The 19,791-nt window shown below is 41.5% G+C and overlaps 1 protein-coding gene across 2 annotated transcripts in view; it reads left to right on the plus strand.

Moving 5' to 3' along the window:
* LOC132468927 (gamma-aminobutyric acid receptor subunit gamma-3) overlaps positions 1-19,791 on the plus strand; it is a 72,694-nt gene that overhangs the window by 39,415 nt on the left and 13,488 nt on the right. For both annotated transcript variants that reach the window (XM_060066760.1, XM_060066761.1), the window contains exons 4-6: positions 12,386-12,606; positions 16,235-16,317; positions 18,873-19,010. In XM_060066760.1, the coding sequence (XP_059922743.1) occupies positions 12,386-12,606; positions 16,235-16,317; positions 18,873-19,010 (442 nt within the window). The remainder of the gene's footprint in view (positions 1-12,385; positions 12,607-16,234; positions 16,318-18,872; positions 19,011-19,791) is intronic.

The following is a 19,791-nucleotide window of genomic DNA, read 5'->3' on the forward strand; positions in this document are numbered from 1 at the left end:
GAACTGGAAACCGCTTAGTCAAGATAATCAGTGTTTTATGAATCCTGCCAATATGGACCCATTTAATGAATCACGTATAAACCATACATCAATGCAGTGTATCATACACACAGCGTGAATTTAGTGTCCTGCATATGCAAAAAGTATGCTGGACAGTTTGGACCCGGTGGGAGGGACAGATCGCTATAATTATTTATTCTGTTTACTGCCTTCATCAGAACCTCAGTTACTCTGCAGTCCCTTGGCAGTGGCCCACTTAGTCCCTGGCAGACCTACTAAAGTTATGCGCTAGTCTACACTACAGTACAAAACAACACACAACCAAACACTAGTCAACACTTCAGTACCAATAACATTTCAAAATACTCGTTGAAACAAGTACCGCACAATACATTACTAAACGCTACATTACCAAGCATTACACAACTAGACATGTTAGTCAACACTAAAGTACCAAACATTACACAACTAAACACAAGTCAACACTACAGTATCAAACATTACACAACTAAACACTAGTCAACACCACAGTACCAAACATTAGACAACTAACACTAGTCAACACTAAAGTACCAAACATTAGACAACTAACACTAGTCAACACTAAAGTACCAAACATTACACAACTAAACACAAGTCATCACTAAAGTACCAAACATTACACAACTAACACTAGTCAACACTAAAGTACCCAACATCACACGACTAAACACTAAAGTCCTAAACAATTTAGGTAACACTACTAAACACTAATGAACACTACAGTACAACACATTACACTCATAATCACAACAATATACAGAAACAACAGCATTAATAACCACTAGCAAACACATCCTTAAATGCTACAAAACAATATTACACTGCAATTTATACAAGACTAAATTAATCCTGTCAGGGAATAGCAGGTGTTTATTAAATGAAACTACAATATCATATCCTTCACCACAGCATTATTAAATACTACAACACACAACTTAACATAACACTACATGACATTACAATAAACTAACATTATTAGGCACTATAAATGACTGCTGGAGTGTGAGGTGATTAAGAAAACATTTTGAATCCAAATGAGCTCAGACAGAGAGAGAAGCTTGTAGCGTGTGCGTGCGTTTGTGAGTGATGCTGTATCAAACTTGTACGCCCACCGATACCTAATAATAATTAAACTTCTCAATAACACTTCAGTGACAGAAATAAAGATGACTTCTAGCAACGTCTGTTCAGGGGAGTGAGACTTTACGCTAACACAACCTGGTCTTCCCAGAGAGCACCATTTAAAGGTCCCATGACATGAAAATCTCAATTTATGAGGTTTTCTAACATAAATATGAGTTCCCCTAGCCTGCCTATGGTCCCCCAGTGGCTAAAACTTGCGTTTGGTGTAAAACGAGCACTAGCTGTTCTGCTCGCCTTTGAAAAAACGGAGGCTCAAGCGCGCTGATTTGGAAATCTGTGCTCATGACGTCATGAGGAATCTCAGCTCCTCCCCTTACTCTGCCTGGCCCGCCCAGAGACGTTGGCCCGCCAATGAGACTCGACCGTGCGAGCGCCACATGTGTGTGTGTGTGTGTGTGTGTGAATACACACACTGTAACGCAAGTGTTTCTTGTCGGTTCTTTGACGTGTCTTGTATTTCCACAACGAGACTGTCGTGGGGGTTATCTAAGCCATGGTTGAGAAGGAATTGGGGGAAAGGAACTTTGGTTTGACTCGCTGAAGTACATGAACTGCGACATGCCGCCGGTTGCCGCGAGGCACCATCGCCCGGCAGCGGGCAGCCGGCCGCAGGCAGGGCGCGGTTCAGTCGACTTCAGGTTGATGTGGAAGAACCAGAGACGTCGCAGAACCCGACAAAGTCGTTTGTGATTCATAATATCGTCTGGAGGCGCACACAATATGTTATATGATATAGATATCTATGTATTATATGATATTATTTTGATATAGAGCTCCAGGACTGTAACGCAAGTGTTGTACACTTCCTTGTTATTTGGATAACCGTTCTGCTGTTGGTGTGATGGCGCATAACACGTCTGGTATTTCTACAACGAGACTCGTATTGGGGGTTATCTCAGCCAAGGTTGAGAATGAATTGGGGGGAAGGAACTTTGGCTTTGACTCCCTCAAGAACATGAACCACGACATGGAGGAGAAAGGGATTGTTGGCGGCGAATGTCTCCCGCTTGAGCCCCGCTGAGGGACCACCGCCGGAGGCGGAGGTGCATAAGCGCTGCCCGGCAAAGATCCCTTTTCTCCTCCTTGTCGTGGTTCATGTTCTTGAGGGAGTCAAAGACAAAGTTCCTTCCCCCAATTCATTCTCAACCTTGGCTGAGATAACCCCCAATACGAGTCTCGTTGTAGAAATACCAGATACGAGAGTCCGACGTCACACCAACAGCAGAACGGTTATCCAAATAACAAGGAAGTGTACAACACTTGCGTTACAGTCCTGGAGCTCTATATCTAAATAATATCATATACATATATATCTATATCATATAACATATTGTGTGCGCCTCCAGACGATATTATGAATCACAAACGACTTTGTCGGGTTCTGCGACGTCTCTGGTTCTTCCACTTTCACATCAACCTGAAGTCGACTGAACCGCGCGCTGCCTGCTGCCGGCTGCCCGCTACCGGGCGATGGTGCCTCGCGGCAACCGGCGGCATGTCGCAGTTCATGTACTTCAGCGAGTCAAATCAAAGTTCCTTTCCCCCAATTCCTTCTCAACCATGGCTCAGATAACCCCCACGACAGTCTCGTTGTGGAAATACAAGACACGTCAAAGAACCGACAAGAAACACTTGCGTTACAGTGTGTGTATTCACATTGATGTGGACGTTGAAGAACCAGGAACGTCGGAGAACCCAACGCGGTCGTTTGAGATTCATAATATCGGCTCACACAGCTTTTGGCCGTGATAATATATATTATATGATATAGATATCTGTGTAGGCTATATGATAATATTTAGATATAGAGCTCCAGGACTCCCGTGTGTTCTAGAATATTTACAGAACACGGCTAAAGGCTGTGTGTGGCTCGCATTGCGATACATCCACTGTAAACAGAGCGCATGGTGGCTGCAAGCTGCTCAGGGCCACACCCCCACCCTCCTCCTTGACACGCCCACCGAAACAGCGCATTTGGGGGAAGCTCAATGTGCGACTGGCTCGGAGTGGCTGTAACTCTGCACCACGGCTGAATTTAGGGAACGTCTTTGAATACTGTGTTAGTTGCCCACTAATACCTATATTAAAGAATACATAAAATAGCATGTCATGGGACCTTTAAAAAGCACACATGGTTATTGTCTCAGTTGGTGCACTTTGGGTTGAGGGGGGATTCTAAATGCCGTCATAAGCAACACTAGGGCTGAACGATCTATCGTTTTCGACCGAAAATCGCGATCTCAAGCATTACGATTTTGGGATCGTCAAAGCTGCGTTTTTTTTTTTTTTATTTATTTTTTTTATATATTTTACAAAAGTGCAATTATTTTGATGCTGATGAGCCATTGAAGCAAGTTTACTTAAGAAAGAGGGCTCCCTTTTTATTTGACTTTTTTGGTTGTTGTTTCTTAGGTACTTGAATAAACAGTCTTGCATTTGAAATCTGTTGCCAGCAGTTTTCATTATTGCATTACCTCAATGGAATTCATTGGTTATATTAATTTATACTGACACTTGATTTAAAGAAAATAAATCGTGGTTGAAATCGAAACCGCAATCTCTACCAGAAAAATCGCAATTTCAATTTTTTCTTAAAATCGTTCAGCCCTAAGCAACACTACACAGTAGTGGAGTTTATGACAACTGTGTAAGAGTTAGGGCTGGGTAAAAATGCACTGCAATTAATTTGTTCTCGATTCAATTTCGATTCAGTATCGATTATTATAGTATCGAGTATGCCTAAATTTACATGCACTTTTACATTTGTCCATGTTATGATTATTACTTTTATGCTGCAAGCTTAGCTCTGGAACAATACTATACAATGTTGTATTCCAATACTATGCAATGATGTATTCCCTTTTTGCTAATTAAAGCACAATGAAATGGTTAACTCATTTTGAAATGGTTCATTCTAAATAATAAGTAGGTATTTTACCTTTTTTGTAATCTGCACGTATTATTGAATCGATATCGAAGCAATTGGATCAATATCAAATCGAATCAATATCGAATTTAATCAAGACCTAAAGAATCGGAATTGAACTCAATTGTGTGGAACCTGCAATACTCAGCCCTAGTAAGAGTGGCAGAGTTCATGGATTTTAAAAATAATTTCCCCCGTTTATTAACCCTGATACACTTTAGTCAAAATTAAATCACCTAACCACCTTTGTGTTTTCCTAACCCTTTAAGGAGCACGTAGGTGTAAACATTTAGTTAAAGGCACCCAGTGCAACTTTATGTAAACATTCAATGAAAAATAAACATTCAATTTCTAGTCTTTTTTACACGTAGTAAGTTTCAATAACTCCATACCATTACATATCGACATTCAAGGAGCAAAGATGAGACGTCGTTGTGTGGTGAGAACTGATAGAAAATCGTAAACAACAACAATCGCCGGTGGGGAGAAGCCATTTTTCCATTGACTGGAAGCCTGCTTTATTTATTGTAGGTTACAAAAAATAAAGAAAATGGCGGCATTGTTGTTGTTTTCGATTTTCTATCAGTTCTCACCACACAACGACGTCTCATCTTTGCTGCTTGAATGTCGGTATGTAATGGTATGGAGTTATTGAAACTTACTACGTGTAAAAAAGACTAGAAATTGAATGTTTATTTTTAAGCCTCGAAAGTTGCACTGGGTGCCTTTAAGTTTGGACGTCGACGCAATGCAATGAACGCCCAGTCGCTTCAACGCAGTCGTGAGCCTGTTTTGGTTCTGCGTTGGGTTTTGTTTCTGCGTCGCTCCTTGCATCCACCGCAAAGGACGTAATGGGTCCGTAAACCCCCTTGCGTTGCGTCGACGTCCAACCATAACTAAGTCTTTAGGGGGCAACCTGATGCTAAGGATGCCTACAAGTTAGACTGAATTGGTTATTTCAGTTCCAGTTCTAACATTAAGCTCTTGGCACGGGTATAACCCCCAGACTGCTTGTGTCGAGGTTTTGCAGATGAGTTGTTGGTTTCAGCTGTGTTTATCTCCATCGTGAATGATCGCCAGTTGGCAGCCGTGCGTCACCCAGGTGGGCGCACACTGGTGGCGGAAGAGGTTTCACACACACACACACACACACACACACACACACACACACACACACACACACACACACACACACACACACACACACACACACACACACACACACACACACACACACACACTTTGAGGGAACGGAAAAGTGCTATATCAACGTCATGAATTAGAGAAAACAGTGTTGATATAATTCAACCAGCTGCTTGCTACGACCACAAAGGGAAGGGCCAGCTGGAGCGTGCACGGTGCAGGGGGGCGTGCACTCACACATGCTGGATGCTTTCTGAGTTAAATTACCTAATCTATCTGACCTCATCTCTACGACCTCATATCTACGACCTCATCTCTCTGACCTCATCAATATGACCTCCACCCATTGTCTCCCCCCCCCCTCCAATCTTTTTAAACATTATTTAAAAGGCAAACTTTTCTGGTTTGTTGTGGATGAAAGGTACTTGAGACAGCAGAGGTTGAAAAACACTGCATTTAACTATAGTTAAGGGGTCTACGTCACAGGACACTAATGTATATCTAATGTATTTACAATATTGCACTCATTAACCCCACGGTTGTTGCCCCCTAGAAACAATCTTTCTTCTTTGAATTTCATTGCCTTCTTCCTATTTGCCAACCTGTTATTATTCAAACGGTTCCGAGAAGTCTAGAGAACAGGAGACAGAGAGAAAGAGCATAGTGCGTGTGTCTGGGTCAGAGAGAGGTATATATATATATATATATATATATATATATATATAAAGTGTGCGTGTCTGTGTGTCTGTCTGTGTGAAATGGTTTTCAGATCAGAATATCTATAGTTGAGTATAAGATCCTTGTCTGTAATTGCTGTAATAGACGTCACCGTCATAGATTGTGTAGTGTCGGGGTTCAGTCTCCCAGCCCAAAGGTAGTGGGTTCCATTTCCGATGTCCACAGCCTTTCTGTAGCCATCCCTGAGCAAGGTAAACCCCAGGACATGTATCAGTCAGCTGTATCAACCTTATACAACCAACAATACCTAATAATAATTAAACTTATAAACTTAGAATTACTTTTCAGTGTCAGAAATATAGATTGCGTCCAGCAATATCTGTGTGGGTGAGTGAGACTGTACATCACACAGCCCTGTCTTCCCAGAGTAGCGACACATCTCGGAGTACGTGACATATTTGCAGCAACTGAAGTCATTGGAATATGGAAATCGATTCAGGGACTGCGTTCCCCTCTGTCGGCTTCTACGTGTAAAACAAGATGAGGATAATTAGAAATGTCCTCCTTGAACTTTTAAAACAGAAGTGAAACCACACATACACACACACACATAAAGACACACAGACACATACACATACACATACTCTTAAAAATCCTTTCTTCATTCATCATGGTTTGATGAATACTTTGCCCTCTCGGAAACGATAAAGAAGAGTTGAAATTAAGCGCACGTAAGGGACAGGCAGGTCAACTGAGCATGTCTGGCTTTTTCTACGGCAGCTCACAGGGGACAAAAAGATGATGCTATTACGAGTTGTTGAAAATTCCATCTCTCCGAGAAGGTATGTCCCCCAAGATGTACCCTAATCTCCTACGAAGGGACAACTGTGGTGAAACAAGGCAACCGCATATTACCTCTCTGACTGGCTTGCAGCATTCTGTGTTATAATACTCTGTGTCCGGCACTGTCACTCTCAATACAAACTATGATGAATGGCTTCATCTGGCCACCAATCAGCAGATGTTTGAAGGTGAAATCGTTTCCCCCCCTCACACACCATTTGATATTAAACAATGTGTGAAAGGTCGTGGCATCGTTTTGTTGTAACTCAATTCATATTAAAACATGCGGTACAAGTGTAACTAGTACATACTATTTTAAATGTACCATTTTAAATAATGTAACGGAAAGGTGAAATCTCATCACACAAGGTAATTTTTGACAGGGAGTAACTCTTAAAACAATAAAACATTAAATATTCAGCCATCTAAAATGCAGCAAAGTGGGTTGTAATACAGTACTATAATACTTTTTTAAAGTGTATATTTCTCTATCCTCATGACCTTGTACTATAGAATTATATTATCTTAAAATATCTGTTGCTCTATCCTCATCTACTACAGTATTATTATATAGTTTTAAAGTATCTCTCCCTCTACCCTCATTGCCAGTTGCAATATCCTCATCAACTACTGTTTTATACCGTTGTTTTAAAGTATTAGTTGCTTTATCCTCAAAGCCAGCATAATAACATTTTTATAAACTATCTAGTTAGTCTATCCTCATCAACGGCAGTATTTTCATCCACTCAAGACAAGTGGATTGACATATACTGCAAAGTTAATATGCCCTGCTTAATGAGCAGTATTGTACTCTGTCATTATCTGGGCCCAGAGTCTCGTGGTGAATTATGCGGTACATTTGGTGGTGTCGCGGCGAGGGGATTGATGCTGGGCCAACGGGTGGGTGGGAGACGGCGTATAAGGGACTGACGCCAGCACGGGGGTCTTTTGGGGGCAGACGGCTCGCCAGTGTCTGGGGGAGATGGAGGCGAGGGGAGGGATGGATGACACACTCTCAGCCATTCCTCCATAGAGGAAGATAAGGCTCCATTCCACAGATTAGTATTCATGTTAATGTGGAGGGTTAGCTTTACAGTCAGTGCTTACTGTTGAGTCATTTAGGCAGGAGAACATTTCCACAATGCGTCCTGCCATGTATTTTATAGATACATTTCAATGAAGAGCAGGTCGTTTTTATTATTAATTTCTTTGTTCAAGGACGGGTGCTGGTAGAATATGGACATTTGAAGGAATCAAACCCAGAACTTTTGGTTTAGGAGTCAGACAGGGTAAACAGACTGCCCTGGAACGCTACCTGAGTCAAACTGCCGTTGCAGAATGAGCTTTCACCAGGGTTCGGTGCTCAGATGCACTCCACTCCAACAATGTAGATTATTCTGTGGAACGCGACAGTTTGTAAAATATTCATTGAAGTGTGTGTGTGTGTCTGTGTCGGTCTGTCTGTGTGTCTGTGTGTCTGTGTTTGTGTGAGATTGATTCAGATTCACGCTTGAATTACTTTGGAACCCTCCCAGCTTATGTTTGTGATTTTTTTGGTCTCATATTTCATTACGGAGAAAAAACCCTCCGGCATTAAAGTATCTCTCGTTGCCTCTCAAACTAAAACAGATGGGCTTTTGAGTTCCTGTCATGGTCGTTTGGTGTTGTGTTTTGCGTAAGCTTTGCGTGATGCTGATAACTACTATTAAAATTTAATTTGGGATAAGCCTTTTGCTTTTCATTGTTCTATATTGGGTCGATTTGTCTTCCAACTAGGAGCTGCAATAGCCAAATGACGACAATAAGACACTTTATCTGTACAGCACACCACATTCATTGAAGTGAGATATTATTGTCATCATAAACTTCAGAGGTTAACTGATCCCCTAAATTAAATAAGCGCAATAGTTGTTGTGTTGTTGACATCTGTTTTATTGTGGTTTTATTACCATGTTGACTCGTTCCCTCAGCAGGACTACATCAGATACTGTGGAACTTATTCGCAAGACTACTGCTAATAATGCTACTGCTATTGGGGTCATTCCTATGTTCCCAGGATGTATAGGGAACGTGATGGGAACAGGATCGTGGGTCCTGTGTTCCAAGGGTTTATTTAATTATCTTTATTTATTGCAATTTGTTTTTGTCTCCAAGTTTATTTGTTCTGCATTTATCTATAGTTGATTTGAACACCTTTTTATAATTTTTTCTATGACTGAAATCTCAGTGATGAAATGTACAAATCAATGCAGTGATGTCTTTATAATTGATCAGTGGTGTTGTTTGGGACAAAAAAAATAAGTCTGCCTGACCGCCACCACCACAGAATTAGGGATCGACCGATATATCGGTCGGCCGATATTATCGGCCGATATTCGCGTTTTTTACGTGTATCGGTATCGGCCGATACGCGGCTGATTTTCGCCGATATTTTATTTTATTTTATTTTATTTATTTTTTTACTTGTTCTACCTCACCTGTTTTTAATATTTGTTAAATATTGTTCATCTACTTGTTCTTACTTGTTCTACTTCACCTGTTTTTACTATTTGTTAAGTATTGTTTTTTTTAATTGAAGTTCAATAAATGTTCCTTTTAAAAAAATAATAATAATCGGCTCAAGAAAATCGGTATCGGCGTATCGGCTAAGGCTGATGAAAAAATATCGGTATCGTATCGGCCCTAAAAAATCGGTATCGGTCGATCCCTACACAGAATGCATCCATTCTCAGACATTCAGAGACGAAGCACCTTTTTGCTTATTCAATGCACTGTATTCTGTCTGTTGTGTCCTCGTTTGTGAAAGAATCCTCACGACTTTCCTCACAATGGAGTATATATTCCGACCTTCTCTATATGAGCTGTAAATGTTCTCGCCGCTGTCTGGCTTCTAAACGCCTGCTCGCTTACTTATGTTGGAGTCTAATTGGCCCGGCTATTGAAATCACTGCTCAGTGTGCCAGCATTGCAGAGCTGGGGGGGGTCAAAGGTCATTTGACCACGGGTGGAGAGAACAACAGCTTAATTACCAATTCATAAACAAGATCGGCCTGCGGACCCGACCGCTATCTACACCGCGACCATCGGCCAAGTGTCTCATAAGGCAGGAGAAACGAGAGGAGGATATTTATGAATAGAAAATAAGTCTGAGACCACAGCGATGGAGACTTTCAGGAACATAGATAAAGGGAAATTAATAATGAAGATAGGGATACAGCTGGCCTCTCCAGTGCTGAGTATTCCCTGAACAACGAGCCGAAGAGCCCTTTCAGTGGCCACAGGTTAGAAAAGCATTATATAAATGCTTATCGCCTATGGGGATTGACACGATGGACGTTCTGCCAGACAAATGCACTGAACAGCGCCTAGAGCCGATACAGGGTCTCCAATTAGCCTAACCTGTGTGTCTCTCAGCTAGGAAAAGACCAGAGGGAACACAGTCCTAAACAGATCAGTGTTCGGTGTGGTGGTTCCTGCCCTGTGAAAACAATACCAAGGCCATTACATTGTCATCAAAGATCTCAACCTGCACACTGAATTATGACATTTGTTCTACCATGAATAGGTTGGTATTAACAAAGAATTTTCGAGACACCGGTTAAATGAAGTGGTAAAAAGTAGTAGAGCTGCATCTCAAAGCCTAATCATGTATTTGCATATTGAATGTGGTAGGAGATTAACTCTGATCTTTAAATATTAATAATATAATGAATTAAAATAATTGTTTTTGTAACGGCTTCGAAACAGTGTTTTAAAAAGGTGCTTGCACGCTGCCGCCACAAACACCAACACCAACGTCGGTAACACATGTGGGCGTTGCAGAATTTTTGGGGAAGTGTGCAAACACAGTAACATGCGCCATGAAAGCAACTTACTAAGAATCCTCAACACTGATTGACACATTTAAATAAATATTTTATTTTAAGGTCAAGGAAAGGAAACTTTAACAATAGGTTTGTGCGAAACTCCAAAAAGGGAAAACCAGAAAAGACAAGAACGTGTGTTTTCAACACTGAACCAAACCACCAGCATTTGGTGGAGCAGTGGTACATTAGTTCTGACAGTGGACCCCTCTACAGGGGTGAATGGAGGTAGTCAACCCCTGCTATTATCCCCGGATACAGCACGGAACAGTCATCCATGTAATCCAAGCGTCACAGGCTGTGTGTTGACCTCTGATCTCTATGAGTGGGCCTCCCTCCGGAAGGAAGATTTCAGCAAAAGCCATTATGGGGAGTTCTTCAGCAATGTAGTGCAGTGCATCACTGCACCAATGATTTGTATGAGCCTGTATCCTAGTGATACCTTTTGAAGGTCAGTTGTATGTTTAATAAAAAAAATATGCTACTAATCGAGCATATAAAATAGCCTAGTAGCAGAATAGTTGGTCAGCCTTAGCCCAGAGAAGGTTTCGAACCACAGCCCCAGCCTTTATCGCAAAATTACAATTTAGTCCCCAAAGGCTTTCAATACCACAGATCATTCCAAGGTTGCCCACATCATTTGAATGATGTTCATATCCATGAAAAAATAGTTGCTCTAGCGCGGCTAATGTCCAGGGAGGTAATCCTTGTCCACATTTCTAGAGGACTTTGGAGCTCTCAGGCTAGACAACAGAAAGGTCTTTACACTGAACTCTACGACTAGTTTGTGACATCGGCTTCATCCATGACATTTAGAAAGTAAACCGCTCAATACAGAATGGCTCCTGCTTCTGGTGACTTTTTCGTCTGCTCAATTATCAATAATATGATCAACCTATTATTATTTTAAAGATATAAAGGAGATGATAAAAAAAACAAGGGGATTTTGTCCTGTACATAATAAAAGGCTAATAATAGTACAAGGCTATTGATAAATGTCAGAAGGTTGTTTACTAGAGAAACATACAAATAATGTTGGAATAGCCTGTCATCAATCAAGCCAATACGTCTCAGTTGATTGGCACCCAAAAACGGATGGGGAAGATTTAGCTGAGAAACTAGCCTTCCAAGGATGCCAATATTCGGGCTTATTGTATAAAGCAATGTCAAATTCTTACCTTACAAGCCTAGAAACACTAGCTGTTTGACTAATGGTAGCCCCCTGAGTGGTGAGATATAAACCGGAGGTCTACAATGGACTGGACCTTTGAGTGCCCACCAGGTTGTTTCACTTTCACTTTAGTTTCTTTCTGGAATATCGGGTCTGGGATTAAACAAACACATTCTAAAAATGAAAGTGTGGGCAATTAATATAAGAGCATTTGTACCTCCTGACAGCACTCAATAAATCAACTGCTCCGAGAAAATAAATAAATAAATAACTCCAGTATCGGTGATTGTAGCAGGCCTTTAATAACACCGTTCAATCATGCCGGTATTAGCCTGAATGAAGTGATTGGCTATGCTACCTGTCTAACAACCTACCTGCCCGTCTACCTACCCGTTAGGCCTCTGCCCCTGCAGAGGCCTTACGGGTAGGTAGACGGGGGATTTTTACGGGTAGGTAGCAGGGATGGGATTTTTGGTTTGATACTTTCAATATCTAGCTTAGTCTGGCTGGTCCAAATGAGCTTCCCTAGCTTTAAGTGGTGCATTTCATGTATCACATCTGGGACCTTTCTTCCAGGAGTACCAGATAGACATCATCTTCGCCCAGACGTGGACAGACAGCAGGCTGAGCTACAACAGCACTATGAAGATCCTGACGCTGAACAGCAACATGGTTGGCCTCATCTGGCTGCCAGACACCATTTTCAGGAACTCGAAGAACGCCGAAGCACACTGGATCACCATGCCCAACCAGCTGCTCCGGATATGGAACGATGGCAAGATCCTCTACACCCTGAGGTAGGACCCTCGAGACTTCCTTTATAGTCGCTGTGGTGTCGTGTGCTCATTAATTGCCTTGTTGTGTGAAATATCCCTGACAGCGAGGGCCGTCATTACTTCCTGTATGGTTCCTCACACAACCTCACATTAAAAGGTGACATATTAGCCGTTAAAAGCTGTTTTGAAAATGTGCCTCTTCTGACATGTCCACCTAGATGTGTGATGGATAGATCAGTCTACCAGCCTACCCAGTGGACTATAGCAAACGTTGCTTATCTATCCGTCATACATCTAGGTGGACAGGCCCACTTGTGTGGTCAGAAGAGTCAGATTTTCAAAACGTCTTGTAACGGCTTATCATGCGCACACCTGGTGGTATAATATATCACCTTTAAGTTTGATAGTCTGTAATTATTTTCGTTATTTTGGTATTTTTTGAGCCAATCAACATAAACTAATAACTAAAATAAAAAATAAATAAATACACATTCAATCTTGGCATTAATATCAATTTGCCATATCTGAATATTTAAGGCCATCAAGTGACATGGAATGGCTCCTTGTCCAAACCTTGCACGCTTGAAACTGGTGTCCCTCAAGGCTCTGTACTGGGGCCTCTTCTGTTCTCCCTCTATACCAGGTCTCTGGGCTCGGTAATTGCATCACACGGCTTCTCCTATCACTGCTATGCTGACGACACTCAGCTATATCTCTCTTTCCCCTCATCTGATAAAACCCTGATTGCAACACGCATATCGGAATGTCTGGCGGACGTCAGCACCTGGACAACTGCCCATCACCTGAGGCTTAACCTCAACAAAACCGAGCTCCTCCTAATCCCAGGGAAAGATTGCCCACACATGGACTTACTGGTCACCGTCGAGAACATCACTGTATCTCCCTCTCCAACTGCCAGAAACCTCGGTGTGGTAGTGGACAATCAATTATCCTGCACTGCAAACATCACTGCGTTTGCCCGATCCTGCCGATTTTCACTTTACCACATCCGCAGAATCCGGCCCTTCCTCACAAGGGAAGCAGCTCAGCTTCTAGTCCATTCACTGGTCATCTCCCGCCTCGACTACTGCAACTCACTCCTGGCTGGACTTCCTGCCTCTGCGATTAAACCTTTGCAGCGCATCCAGAAGCGGCAGCGCGCCCCGTGTTCAACCTACCAAAGTTCTCCCATGTGACCCCCCTCTTCCGGGACCTCCACTGGCTCCCTGTAGTAACTCGCATCAAATTTAAGACGATGGTACTGGCATACAAGGCAGTCGATAGAACTGCCCCTGCCTACCTCCAAGCATTGCTAAAGCCACACACCCCAACTCGATCCCTCCGCTCAACTACCTCAGCTGGACGTCTGGAACCGCCATCGCTAAGAGCTAGCAAAGGCCGTTCAGCAAAGTCACAACTTTTCTCGGTTTTGGGACCTCAGTGGTGGAACGAGCTCCCTGCCACACTCAGGACCGCAGAGTCGCTCACTATCTTCCGAAAAAGACTCAAGACTCACCTGTTCAGAGTCCACCTCGACTCTGCATAGCCACCCTCCCCCTTCTGGCCACCATTGTGAACTGTATTGTATTGTATTGTATTGTATTGTATTGTATTATAGTACTTAACTGTGTAGCAACTGCAGTAGCTGCTATCATGGCTGTAACACGGGGAATTGATTAGCCTAGCGATTGTGGTACTTGCACTTGGTTCTATGAACATCCTTTCTGTACCGACAGCGATATATTGATGCACTTCTTATGAAAAATGTACTTATTGTAAGTCGCTTTGGATAAAAGCGTCTGCTAAATGCTCTAAATGTAAATGTAAATATCATCATTTATACTTCACACTTTGTGTATATAAAGTATGCGTGTCAAATTCTTCCTTGTCATTGCCTACAACTTTACAATGTTGAGCCTTGAATCTGGTTTGGATCTTTGGTGCGCCTTAGCCCAGAGAAAGATTAGGAACCAATTATGTAGCTTCACCAGGCTATCAGTACCAAGGTTTACATGCCAAGTTTAGCAACATCTTTTGAAGATGATGCTGCTAGTGCATATAATGTTTGTCTAGGCATCAGTGAAAGGTGAGTTTTCTCCCAGGTAGCTGCGACCGTACCCGTACTTGAGACAGACTTAAAAGTACACCATAGTTCAAGAGCATCAATCATGTCCGCCTCTTGGTGAACCTGTTTCGACCTCCGTTAAGGTTCCTAATTGAGTCGCTTGGGATCATTTCACTTAGAATCACATGAGCAACTCTCCGCATAAGTCAGCAATGATCCAATCCAACACGCACAACACATAAGCATGCACTGAGAAATCTGCAAATTGTTCTCATCTAAAAATAAATCTGTTTGTGTTATAAGTAAGGTGATCCACTAGTGCAAGAGATTTCAATTTTGGTTCATAATAACAGATATCGATTTACTCGGGAAAGACTGAGGGTGGGGAGACTTTAGAAATATTTCTAAATATATCCGTGTTCTGCTCCATACTCTACAAACCAGAATGATTATACTGCAGCTTTCCCTCCATGTTTGATTTGAACATGGATGGGCCACACCGTGGAAAGTTAATGAGAAATTACGATGAGGAGGATTCTTTTGGTGATTCACTGGGATGATTTCCCTCCGTCTCTCATCGGTATTCTGTAGGCTCACATCACTGCCATTCTTCCGTTATTCAACTCGGGTTATTCAAAAGGTCAACGGAGCAATTACCACCCCATAAATAATCAAGTCTTCACCGGAGAGTTCCAGCTGAGAAATCTCCTAATTTGTTTTAACTTAAATTATCTGAAGTTTGATTGTCTACCCATGTGGGCTTAATGAAACAAACAATTAGTAATATTGATTATGATAAACTGAATTATGCCTTGAAAATTAGGCATTAGTTGGTTGAGTTCAAGTTTTATTAATACTACTTAAAGCCACATTGATGTTATTACTGTGGTTGTTATAATTTCTCTATTTTATTTGCTTTCTGTATGTTTATATAATATGAGACCATATTTTTAATGTATATTAAAAAATAATTAATTATAAAGTGTATTGGGACCATGCTGAATGGTGATAATGCTTAAATATATTGATTGGTTGATGGACAGAAGGCCATAGTGACCCAGATCCATTACTCCAGTTTCTTTCAATTCTAGGATTGAGAAGTCTCCCATTTTCTGGCCAAACACAGCATGAGTATCATAGTGAACTCATCTGTTTTCTGCTAACACAGGAAAATAGCTTAGTCTATGAAAGAGCCAGAGGATCACACAGCAGATTAAGAGCCAAAATAACTAACTTTTTACCCAGAAATCTTCAAAAAACATTCTTTCACTATCACAGCAAAAGTCTTTCAAAAATCGACCGATTAAACCCCAATATCTTTTACATGCTTGACCGGACATGCAATTCACCTCCTTCCATCCCGATTTATTTCCAAACAACATGCATAACACCTTATATTTCAAGTTTGGCTTGGTGCCTCCGGTATTTCTAGGTTATTGTGTCACACACACACACACACACACACACACACACACACACACACACACACACACACACACACACACACACACACACACACACACACACACACACACACACACACACACACACACACACACACTGTTGTGTCTTGTTACGCTGCAGGCTGACCATCAACGCAGAGTGTCAGCTGCAGCTGCACAACTTCCCAATGGACCACCACTCGTGCCCCCTCATCTTCTCCAGCTGTGAGTACACACACCCTAGACAACACCTGGCTTCTTCAGCGGTTGCCATGGTGTTTCTTTGTCGTCATGGCATTCCCTGTTGTTACACGCTTAGTCTGTTAAGCTTCCGTCATGTCATTCATTTAGTTGTTTTATTTTTGTACCATGTCAAACTAGTAAAACTGACAGATCGGCAGATGTTCAGTATCTTTCTAAAGTGGGGGGCTTAGAAAGATACTTCTTGCTGTGACCCAGATCGTGGTTTCCCTGGAGACGGTATAATATTTTGTGCATTTAAGGTTTTTGCTAAATATTTTTTTTGCGTAAAATGTATATTATTGCCATCCACTTATGACCCACAGTTTAAGGACCGCTGTTCTGAAATAACTTCAGGATATTTATGTAGGTTACAGTCATGCTGAGACTAATTTTCAAACATTAATCAACCAGATGAATGACATGTTCATAAGTAATATACCAGCTGTAGCTATCTGTGTTTAATCTGTCTCCTAAGAGAAACATTACAAAGAATTATAGGAAGCAATATCCCTGACTTCTTTCCAACATTATTGCTTATGAGAAAGATATGATGATTTATCGCTAAATTTGTTTTGAAATTAATGGAGAACACACTGGCAGTTCTAAAAAATAACCAGATTATTAATGTGAGGATAATAATAGATTAGACTAGGAGTCTTGGGTCCAAGCAAACTAGTTGTCATCATTGTGATTATACGTCAGGTTGATAATCGCATTAGAGAATTACACATCTTCGGTTATTAACAAAGCTTTACTGTGCATTATATAGTCAATATAAATAGTCCTGATATATTCTGTATGATAAGTAACATTCTGTCTTGATTGGTGAATGATGTAGATTTTGGCAAAACACGTGATTGCCCTGATGGCACTGCATGTCAAATCCTAAAAATGCCTATACATTTTGTCGGTCAGTATTCAAGCTACTAGATCGCCTCTCATTTGATTATTCTTCTCATCATTTAGGAATAATTGTGTTAGATTGGACCGGAGTGCATCTTAAACTCTTCCGGTTACTCAGAAATACTCAGAAACCTTTAATTCTAAATCATGTGCATTGTCTGGGAGTGTAATATATTTGTTACATACACACTACAATTGAGTGCAACCAGATGGTGCAGCCGGAATAAGAACGAGCCAAACACAGTCCAAACTAGAGCTCAAGTACGATACCAACGGTTTAAGGACGGGGCGGCAATTCAAAAGAGCTGCTTAACATAAAACATTTGAGGCAAGCGTTATAGTTGCAGATTATGCGCATGACTTGTCTCCATATCTGCATAGGCAGTTCTTGTTTGGTTAAGAAAATAAATATGAAATGTACCCAATTATTACATAAAGCCACGACTGATGCATTGAAGGTCAGGAGAAAACTCCAACATTTGAAATAAATGACAACTTCTGAAACAGATCAGCCACAGATGACAAGTGAACAGCATTTCACACAAGCATAGTTTTTCACAACTCCACCTTTCAAATAGACAGAAAGGGGTTTTTCGGTTTTTCCTTTTGATCCAAGCTGATCAAGTAGCTCGGTGCGAAAAAAGAACCCTGGGGCACAACTCCCCCATCATGTGAAGGTCAGTGGTGTCACTGAGGGGGATTCTGAGCGCTGATGAACCCAGACCCATTCACTTACTCTGCTGTCTGAGACACACATGGTTCTCTATGGCCCAATCCCAATGTCCAGACTCACGGACTCACAGACTTTGTTGCGCGTTCTCGCAAAATTATTAAGGCTTTAGGGCTGTCCCAATGTCGAATTCCAAAGGGCATGAGGGTTTGAATCCACGCTTAGCGAGCCCTTTTTGTGAGTCTGCATCAGTGCAGACTTCACCTAAGGGAATTACCCACAGTTCAAAGGTAAACAACAAGACAACGCTACTGTCAATGCGCGACAAGATGGGAATTTCAGCCTTTTTTTAGTGAGCCGGATCATTTGGATCAGCTCACCAACCAGAGCCGGCTCTTTTGGCTGCCAAACGGCTCTTCATATTACTAATTATACCTTTTATAATTCAGCCAAATGTAGCCCGTTCTGACTTATGATTAGTATGTGTATGCCAATAATCACCTAATTCAGTACATCCTTTATACTGAAGTAGTATTCAAAAAGTAAAAATTACATTTTCTAATATCAATAAATTGTTTTCATTGCAAGTGTCAGCAGCATCTTTGTCATTAAACGTTGCCAAGGTAACATGTGCTCTCGTCATGTGCTTTCCCAATCCCGTATATACCTATCTGAGCCCATGTGGCCTCACGCACTCACTCACTTAGCACCTGAGATCAATTAATTCCGTGAGTCCTTAGTCCTCAGTCCTCAGGGCTCACTTTGGGATTGGGCCTCTCACACATAAGTTAAACCTCAAAGTTCTCATTCAAGACTTTTTTCCTCCTTATTTTCCAGTGTTCAAAATAAATGCAAAACAATCTCAAATAAAATGTATAAAAAAAACAGCTACATACATATTTAAATGGTTGTTTACCAGCCATCTGGGACAAACACTTACATCGAGACTCGCTCATGGTTGCAGATGGATACCCACGGGACGAAATGATCTATAAGTGGAGGAGGAACTCTGTGGAGGCGTCGGACCAGAAGTCCTGGAGGCTCTACCAGTTCGACTTCCGGGGCCTGAGAAACACCTCGGACATCCTGAAGACCTCCACAGGTCTCACAAAGCACTTTTATCTTATTATATATCATTGTATTATGTATGCATTTTCTATTTGAACGCAGCTCATTCTAAAATATTTTTGAGCCACCCTTTTGACAATCTTATTGAACGGTAGACATAGCCAATATTCTACCATGTTGACCTTTGAACCAACAAAGCTGTAGGTTTTATAAAAACACAACAGAAGCAGGCTGAGATCAGTAGAGATAGCTTTATAGTGTGTGAGAGAGAGAGAGAGAGAGAGAGAGAGAGAGAGAGAGAGAGAGAGAGAGAGAGAGAGAGAGAGAGAGAGAGAGAGAGAGAATTAGACAAGAGGGGTGGGGATGTAGAAAACATCCGCCAAATACACATCGATTATTTTACAGAACCGTATTCACAGCATTGATCGTATTGTAATTTATATTGAAACAAGGGAGGTGGATTTGAAATCCCTCCTCATCCCTCTTAATCCAACAAGGTAAAGCCTGAGCCTCATCGAGTTTGACAGCACTGTGGAAATCCGGCTGTAGCCTAAAGGCTATGCATTGGAAGTTTCTTATATTGAAGCACTGAAATACATAATCCAAAGTCAATCTTTGAATAGTATAATTTATTACATTGAGGAGTCAATGTAATACATATGTTATGCTTACTAAGAAGGTCTGGGCGTCAAGGCTACAGCCTTTGGCCACAGATAATCAAGACATGATGAATGTAAATAAGGTGCCAGAGTAAATTAAAAAAGCATGCAAATATGCTGGAGGGGAAAAAGTGCAGAGTGTTGTGAAAACAGGGA

The sequence above is a fragment of the Gadus macrocephalus genome, chromosome 12, assembly GCF_031168955.1.
Source record: "Gadus macrocephalus chromosome 12, ASM3116895v1".
In the NCBI taxonomy this organism is placed as follows: domain Eukaryota; kingdom Metazoa; phylum Chordata; class Actinopteri; order Gadiformes; family Gadidae; genus Gadus; species Gadus macrocephalus.